This window comes from Rhincodon typus, chromosome 1 (genome assembly GCF_021869965.1).
Source record: "Rhincodon typus isolate 14 chromosome 1, sRhiTyp1.1, whole genome shotgun sequence".
In the NCBI taxonomy this organism is placed as follows: Eukaryota; Metazoa; Chordata; class Chondrichthyes; order Orectolobiformes; family Rhincodontidae; genus Rhincodon; species Rhincodon typus.
The window spans coordinates 142780103-142788583 of NC_063332.1; the positions used below are offsets into that span (position 1 = coordinate 142780103).

The 8481-nt window shown below is 41.0% G+C and overlaps 1 protein-coding gene across 1 annotated transcript in view; it reads left to right on the forward strand.

Annotated features, from left to right (window-relative positions):
• gtf2e2 (general transcription factor IIE, polypeptide 2, beta) overlaps positions 1 to 8481 on the forward strand; it is a 41493-nt gene that overhangs the window by 18474 nt on the left and 14538 nt on the right. Inside the window, exons 2-3 of the mRNA XM_048597690.1 lie at positions 1394 to 1479; positions 7385 to 7492. Coding sequence (XP_048453647.1) covers positions 1394 to 1479; positions 7385 to 7492 — 194 coding nt within the window. The remainder of the gene's footprint in view (positions 1 to 1393; positions 1480 to 7384; positions 7493 to 8481) is intronic.

Here is an 8481-nt window from a genome sequence, read left to right on the forward strand (position 1 = left end):
TTCTTCTGAAGAAGGGTCTAGGCCCGAAACGTCAGCCTTCCTGCTCCTCTGATGCTGCTTGGCCTGCTGTGTTCATCCAGCTCTACACCTTGTTATCTCAGATTCTCGAGCATCTGCAGTTCCTACTATCTCTGAAACATTTATTCCTATTCTTTGTTTCCTATCTGCCACCCAGCTCTCCATCCATTTCATTATACTATCCCCAGTATTATGTGCTTTGCAGGATGTTATTGAAGGCCTTCTCAAAGTACCAAGTTAACCATATCTACTGGTTCCCCCCTATCAACTCTACTGTTTACATCTCAACGTTCTAGTATCAAAGAATCGTACAATCCCTATAGTGCGGAAAGAAACTATTCTGCTATCAAGTCTGTACCAACCCTCCGAAGAGCATCCCACCTTGCAGCTCCCCCCACCCTATCCCCATAACCCTGCATTTACCATAGCCAACCACAAAACCTACACATGGACACTTTGGGCAATTTAGCTTGGCCAGTCCACTTAATCTGCACATCTTTGGACTGTGGGAGGAAACTAGAGCAGCTGGCAGAAACCCACGCAGACATAGGGAGGACATGCAAATTCCACGTGGATAGTCAACCAAGGCTGGAATCAAACCTGGGTCCCTGGCACTGTGAGGCAGCAGTGCTAACCACTGAGTCACAGTAGCTTTGTGGAATGTGATTTCCCTTTCGTAAATCCATGCTGACTTTGCCCTATCCTGTCACTGTTTTCCAAGTGTCAAGCACTTTTAAATCTTTTACAATGGACGCTAGCGTTTTCCCTCCTACCAGTGTCAGGCTGATCAGTCTATAATTCCCTGTTTTCTCTTCACCTTTTCTTTTTTAAAATAGTTGAGGTTACATTAGCTGACCTCCAATCTGGAACTGTTCCAGAGTCTATAGACTACCCTGGCACAAAGGGGCAAAATGTGAAACTCTCTTCCTTCTAAACAGCACTGAGAGTATATTTATTGAAATGCAACAGTTCAAGTTGGGAGCTTGGAATGGACAGCAAATGTAAATTGGCAATAAATCACAGGAAAAAACTAATAGAACAGATTTTGCATCTAGGTTTGGAAATCAGCAACACAGTAGAATGGGACTGGAGGAATGGTCTTGTGTACCATGGTCGCGTTAAAACCACAATACCGATGTTTCATAACATGTTCAAACAAATTGATCAGCATAATTTTGGGGGACGCTTGTAGCACATTGATGTGACTGTGCACCTCTGGGTTATAAGGTCAAGGCTTAAGTATGACCTGCCCGTGGAGCTGTGTCATAATACGTTTGAGTAGATTGATTAAAATGATTTTGAAGAATGCTACCATTGTTTTTATATCTTTTACTTTTGAAAAAACATTCTGATAATAAACCCTATTGTTTTACAGAAAATGCATCTTTTGCCTATAGAGCACTTCCAGGGAGTGCTGGATACAAATTTGGTGTACTTGCTAAAATAGTCAACTACATGAAGGTAAATGGCTTCCAATTCTTTCTGCTTGGACTAGTAATTAGCTTTCATAATTTTGCTTAAAATAGGCAATGAACAGTTTTAAATCTTCGCATTTTTGTTCATGTATTATGAACAAAATCTAATTTGAAATAACTCCAATGAAGCCAGCATCAAGTCACCAAGCTACCCCTTATTTACACATGGAGAGGCCTTGACACTGATCCTGCTCCCTCAGAGCCAACTCTGAGTGAACAAAACCTCTGACACACCTGTTCTATATCTATCAACCAGGGCTCCCTAACTGAACCAGGTTAACCGGCCCAATCACCTGACTGACCTCATTACAATCACTACATAATTGGCATAAGAAAAGTTTCTGTTAGATAAAATTTTTCCAGATTAGTTATAGTTAAACTATCTGAATCCCAGCTACCTGGAGTTTGACATTGCAAACATAATTTGCAACTGAAGTGTCAATTAGCTGAACTAATCCCTTGTATCTACCTTTTGATGTTCTGTTCCCAGCAAAACTTTTACTCTGTTGATCTTCTTGGATGGCTTGCAACTAACTCAACTTCAAAAGATCTCCTGTGTCACTGGGATGTATTCTCCATTCCTTGTCTTTCCAGACCATAATTAATGCCACCATTCATCTCCAGTGACTACCCTTTGTTGTGTGGTTCAGTGGGATTACCCTTGATTGTTTGCATTCTTACCTGTTGAGCCATGGCTAGAATATCTCAACCTATGGCTTCTGTTTTCACTCAGCACTCTAATGTTCTAGTTTCTACCCTTTCTTCAACACTTAGCTTCTGTATGTAAATCTATTGCTTTCTTTTCCTTCCTGAATACTCTTCCACAACCCATTCTCCTGCCTTGACTTGTTTGACACCGCTTTCTGTGCATCTCCCTTTGCAACTACCGTCAGTGACTGCCGTTAGCTATCTAGGTACTCTTGCTGTCAAATTCCCCACCAAACCTCATTGTCTTTTCTTCCATATGGCCCATCTCTTTGATAAAGTTTTTGGTTATCCCCTGGTTTCACAATGGAAACAGGGGTACATAAATGTAAGTTTTTAGTAGCTTAATGGTAAAACCTTTTCAGGGGATTAACTTGGTTAAAAAAATCCTAAGGAAAGGTTTGATCCTTTTTCAATCGGTGACCTAAAAATGTACGGGCCATTATCCAGATTGGGAATAGAGGGGAGAAGTGGGAACAGTGTTGCAGCATTTGGGGTGGCAGTGGCAGGGATCATTTTGTTGACAAGAAGTTAGTTGCCTGTGACTACTGCAAAATGTTTCTAACTTTCATGTCATTTTCTATTTGGGTTTTCCGAGATTTTTTCTCTGTCACTTTTATAGTCATTACTTACCAAAGTTTCAATAGGTTTACTGAAATTTAGCAATAAAAATAATCTTATGCAAGTGCTTTGAATTAAACGAACTTTTCTTTCATTACTAAATGTCTGATGCAGTCAATTAGTAACCAAAATTCTTTGCAGCCTTCTCAAGTAAGAGTAAAACTACTTACTTTTTTGCCACATGTAACAAAAACATAAACTAATGTTCCCTAAGATTGTAAAGGAGGATGAACTAAAATAGAGAACCAAGATAATGTAGTAAATGATTATTCCCAAACACATTCAATAGTGGCTTGCCACCAATCAAAGGAGGTTCCACAATAAATTGCGTTAGAAGAGTGTCTGATATCATTTGCTTTGTCATCTAAGGCATGGATAAATATCTCAAAACAAATAATTCCTTGCAAAGCAATGATATAATCTTGGATGGTAAATAACATTATGCCAAAGTCAACCACATTCTTCATGATCAAGTTATTGAACACTGGGGTATCATGCTGGATTTAAAATGTGTCGAAGTGGTACCAACTTTTAGAAACGGCACTTGGATAGCAAATTATGGTTAAATTATAATATCAAACCATTTGACCATAACATGTGAGTATCAGTTTGTATTCGACAGGATGCTGATGTTTGAACTGCTTTACTTTTATTTCTCCTCTTGGTGTTTCATGTCTTAATTTCTTTGGAAGTGACAAAGTTGATAGATGAGGGAAGGGCTGTAGATGTCATATACATGGACTTTAGTAAGGCGTTTGATAAGGTTCCCCATGGTAGGCTGATGGAGAAAGTGAAGTCATATGGGGTCCAGGGTGTACTAGCTAGATGGATAGAGAACTGGCTGGGCAACAGGAGACAGAGGGTTGTAGTAGAAGGGAGTTTCTCAAAATACAGAACTGTGACCAGTGGTGTTCCACAGGGATCTGTGTTGGGACTACTGTTGTTTGTGATATACATAAATGATCTGGAGGAAGGTATAGATGGTCTATTAGCAAGTTTGCAGATGACACTAAAATTGGTGGAGTAGCAGATAGTGAAGGGGACTGTCGGAGATTGCAGCACAATATAGATAGATTGGAGAGTTGGGCGGAGAAATGGTAGGTGGAGTTCAATCCAGGCAAATGCGAGGTGATGCATTTTGGAAGATCCAATTCAAGAGCGAACTGTACAGTAAATGGAAAAACCCTGGGGAAAATTGATGCACAGAGAGATCTGGGTGTTCAGGTCCATTGTACCCTGAAGGTGGCAACGCAGGTTGATAGAGTGGTCAAGAAGGCATACGGCATGCTTTCATTCATCGGATGGGGTATTAAGTACAGGAGTTGGCAGGTCATGTTACAGTTGTATAGGACTTTGGTTCGACCACATTTGGAATACTGTGTACAGTTCTGGTCACCACATTACCAAAACGATGTGGATGCTTTGGAGAGGGTGCGGAGGAGGTTCACCAGGATGTTGCCTGGTATGGAGGGCACTAGCTATGAAGTGAGGTTGAGTAGATTAGGATTATTTACATTAGAAAGACGGAGGTTGAGGGGGGACCTGATTGAGGTCTACAAAATCATGAGAGGTATAGACAGGGTGGATAGCAAGAAGCTTTTTCCCAGAGTGGGAGACTCAATTACTAGGGGTCATGATTTCAAGGTGAGAGGGGAAAAGTTTAAGGGAGATATGCGTGGAAAGTTCTTTACGCAGAGGGTGGTGGTAGAGGCGGGCACGATAGCGTCATTTAAGATGTATCTAGACAGATACATGAATGGGCAGGGAGCAGAGGGATACAGATCCTTGGAAAATAGGCGACAGGTTTAGATACAGGATCTGGATCGGCGTAGGCTTGGAGGGCCGAAGGGCCTGTTCCTGTGCTGTAATTTTCTTTGTTCTTTGATCTTTGTTCTCAAACGTCCCAAGTGTGTGAGATAAGCAAGCGTGTTTCCATTCTTAGGAATTTCTGTCCATTGGTTACTGCAGTGACTTTCTGTCAAAACTTACCTTTCATACCACTTTTTCAGGGTTGACTTGGATGTTATATTGTCATGACTCGATTATCCTGTATGAAATATCTAATAGCACGTCAAGTTCTTTATCTAAACAATCCTTTCATTTTTTCCCCACTTTTCTGTGCTTTCAAAGCTTATGCCTTCATCCTTGATCATCCAGAATTTTACATCATCCACTTTTATTTCATCCTTACTGTCCTTATGATTAGTTCCACAACAGCTTCAAAACATCCAGCAGCAGCACTGCTAAGCCAATGCAATGTTTCCAATTTTTGAAGGGAAAACAGGCGATGTCCCAGAAAGTTATGCAGCTTTGCAGAGTGACACACTTGAGTTGGTGAAGCAGAATCTGGACAGCCACTGGAGAGCATTAGTGTCCCAAATGCAGTGGGAGAGGTTGAGAACCAAACAAGGTAATAGGTGAGGGAAAACTGGTAGCCCAAAACTACCACACTTGTATCTACACAACAGGGAGATCAAGTATAGTTACAATTAAACTCCGAGTTTAGTTAACTGATAAGGGCACATCAGAAGGTAAACACATCTGAGGATAGCAAGGGAGTCTCAGTTAAGGAGGGAGGTACTGAAGGCTTTCTAATTTGAACCCTTAGCTGCAAACTTGACACGCACCAGAATTTTGATCGTAATGCATGGTTAGCACACTTGACCGAAGAGCATTCGAAGGATGTGGCTAGCCTGCTGTGGAAAATGAAAGAAATCCAAAGGGGTCAGTTTGGGTTTATCTATCAAACAATCCATGAAGAGATACAGGATGTTCCTCACTAATAAATAAAAACCCTACCAAATGACCTTTGACAAGCTAGCCCAGATTAAGCAGAAAATTCAGTGCACATTGGGCCCACATACTATGACCCTAGCCAGAGCAGCTGGAGTTTTCACAGTATACTGCTCTTGGAGCCCAACAAATCAAAGTGACTTCACTGATTAGGAAATAAATGCATAACCAGGACAACCTAGAGTTCCTAATCCATGCCAAAGTGACCCATGCAGCCCATCCCAACTAAGCCAACCTTTCTAACCAGACATTAGGAAGTCCCCAGAATGAGAGAAATCTGTTGCGCAGTGGCAGGAAAAATTAGGAAACATAGCTGGCTTTTGAAAATTGAAAGCCTTTCTGCTATAAGCATACTACAAGTGTCTTTGACAACTTGTAGAAAATACAGGACATGTAATGCAAGGTAGTTATGCCGGAGAAACTCACCAGGCCTGGCAGCATCTGTGGAGAAAATAGAGTTTACATTTCAAATCTGGTATGACCTTTTCAGAACTGGAGAACTGACCTTGTAGATTAATATATGTAGTTTCCAGTACATGCAAGCCTGACTGACAGTCCTAAATTTTTGTCAGTATACCCTTGCATGTTATTCAGCATGTGTCCAATTGAATCACAATTAATCACAACTAATGTGACACACTGTGTTATAAGTTTTGCATGTGTATGGTGGTGCCACAGTCAAAGAGACATGCTGTTTGATATGATCTGCCAATCTTTGAAAATGGCCTACATACCTGACATCACATCCAAAATAGGCTCTCTGCTCGACTGACAAGATTTCAAGTTTACGGGCATATTTTTAAGGTGAGAGGAGAAAGATTTTTAAAAAGAAATGAGGGGCAGTTTTTTTACAGAGTGGTTTGTGTGTGGAATGATCTTCCAGAGGAAGTGGTGGATGCCGGTACAGTTACAGCATTTAAAATACATTTAGTTAAGTACATGAATAAGAAATGTTTGGAAGGAAATGGGCCAAGCGCAGGCAGGTGGGACTAGTTCAGTTTGGGATTATGGACTGGTTGGACCGAAAGGTCTATTTCTGTGCTGTATGACTCTAACTTTGCCAATGCTCATGTGATACCAGTTGAAACCATTTCTGGAAAGTTCTGATTAGCAGTAACCAGTGGACAAAAGTTTACAATCTCCAGGAAATTCATAACCTTGCGTCATGCTGACAATCTAGTCAAGCCAATAGAGAAGTTATGGACTATAATCCTCCCTCAGATGGAATGATTTTGAAGGAAACAATTGGAACTCTGCCTGGTATGGTTTTAATGATTCCACAGTTCCTTGTTAGAAAACACAACACTTTTGATAAGGGGATATCAAGCCCAACTCATTAGTGGAGTATCTCATCAGGGACCCAGTCTTGTGACGGAAACTGTTGTTTTAAAGCTAAGAATGAGAATTTTAAAATCTATTTTCTTGACCAAGAGCAATTTTAGGTTGTTGAATACAAGGTTGAGGAGAAGATCAGGACTTGATGTGAGTCAAGATGTTACAATCCAAATAGCAATCAATAAAGATTCTCAAACTTCCAGTGACTAACCGACAGGATAATTCAACAAGATTTCAGGCTTTAAAGCCTGTATTGTAGCAGACAAACAAAAATAGAATATTGACATTAACTAAACCATTTTTCAGAAGGCAATTCAGGACTGTGATCAGGAATGTTTTCTCAAATGGTAGGCGAATGTTGTCATTAGATCTGTTGGGCCAAGTGTCTGATTTCCATATGACTTCTATGCATTTTAAACTTTACCAATTTTGTGCAGACCCGCCACCAGCGAGGAGATACCCATCCACTGACGCTGGATGAAATTCTAGATGAGACTAAACTCTTGGATATTGGCATGAGACAAAAACAATGGTTGATGACTGAGGTGAGATGTTTATATATTTACTATTTGACAAATACTTCAGTGTTCTTAAGAATGGATGGAGTAGGATCATCACCGATGTACCCAACTGTATAGTTGAACATTATGTGCGAGAAGGAGAGAAGGAATAAGAACTTGAATTTCTACTGCACCTCTCATGACCTGAAACAGTTTATGATCAATTAGCTGTTATGTAAGGATTATAATATTATTTGGAAATTTCGGTTCTATAGTTTGTAGAATCATTTATAGCTTCAAGCTGATTTTGTTTGTCTATACTGTGTACGTTACGAAGAATTTAGTTCTGTTTTTTAAGTTCTGTGAGTAATATCTAGAAATATGTTGACGTGCATCTAAATGAGGGTTTTAAATAAACCCACAAATAATTCAGTGTTTTAGAACACCAAGTAGAAAAGAAAAAGGTTGGGCTGATGCCTAGTAATAAGCTGTCCTATGACACAGGGAAACACGGATATTAAAATCAGAGATAGTAGGAACTGCAGATGCTGGAGAATCTGAGATAACAAGGTGTAGAGCTGGATGAACACAGCAGGCTAAGCAGCATCAGAGGAGCAGGAAAGCTGATGTTTCGGGCCTAGATCCTTCTTCAGAAATGGCGGGGGGGAAAGGGGTTCTGAAATAAATAGGAAGAGAGGGGGAGGCGGAAAGAAGATGGATAAAGGGGAAGATAGGTGGAGAGGAGACAGACAGGACAAAGAGGCGTGGATGGAGCCAGTAAAGGTGAGTGTAGGTGGGGAATTAGGGAGGGGATAGGTCAGTCCAGGGAGGGCGGACAGGTCAAGGGGCCAGGATGAGGCTAGTAAGTAGGAGATGGGGATGCAGCTTGAGGTGGGAGGAGGGGATAGGTGGGAGGAAGGACACGTTAGGGAGGTGGGGACAAGCTGGGCTGGTTTTGAGATGCAGTTGGGGGAGGGGAGAACTCTACACAAGCTTCAAAATCTCCCCTCCCCCAAGCGCATCCCAAAACCAGC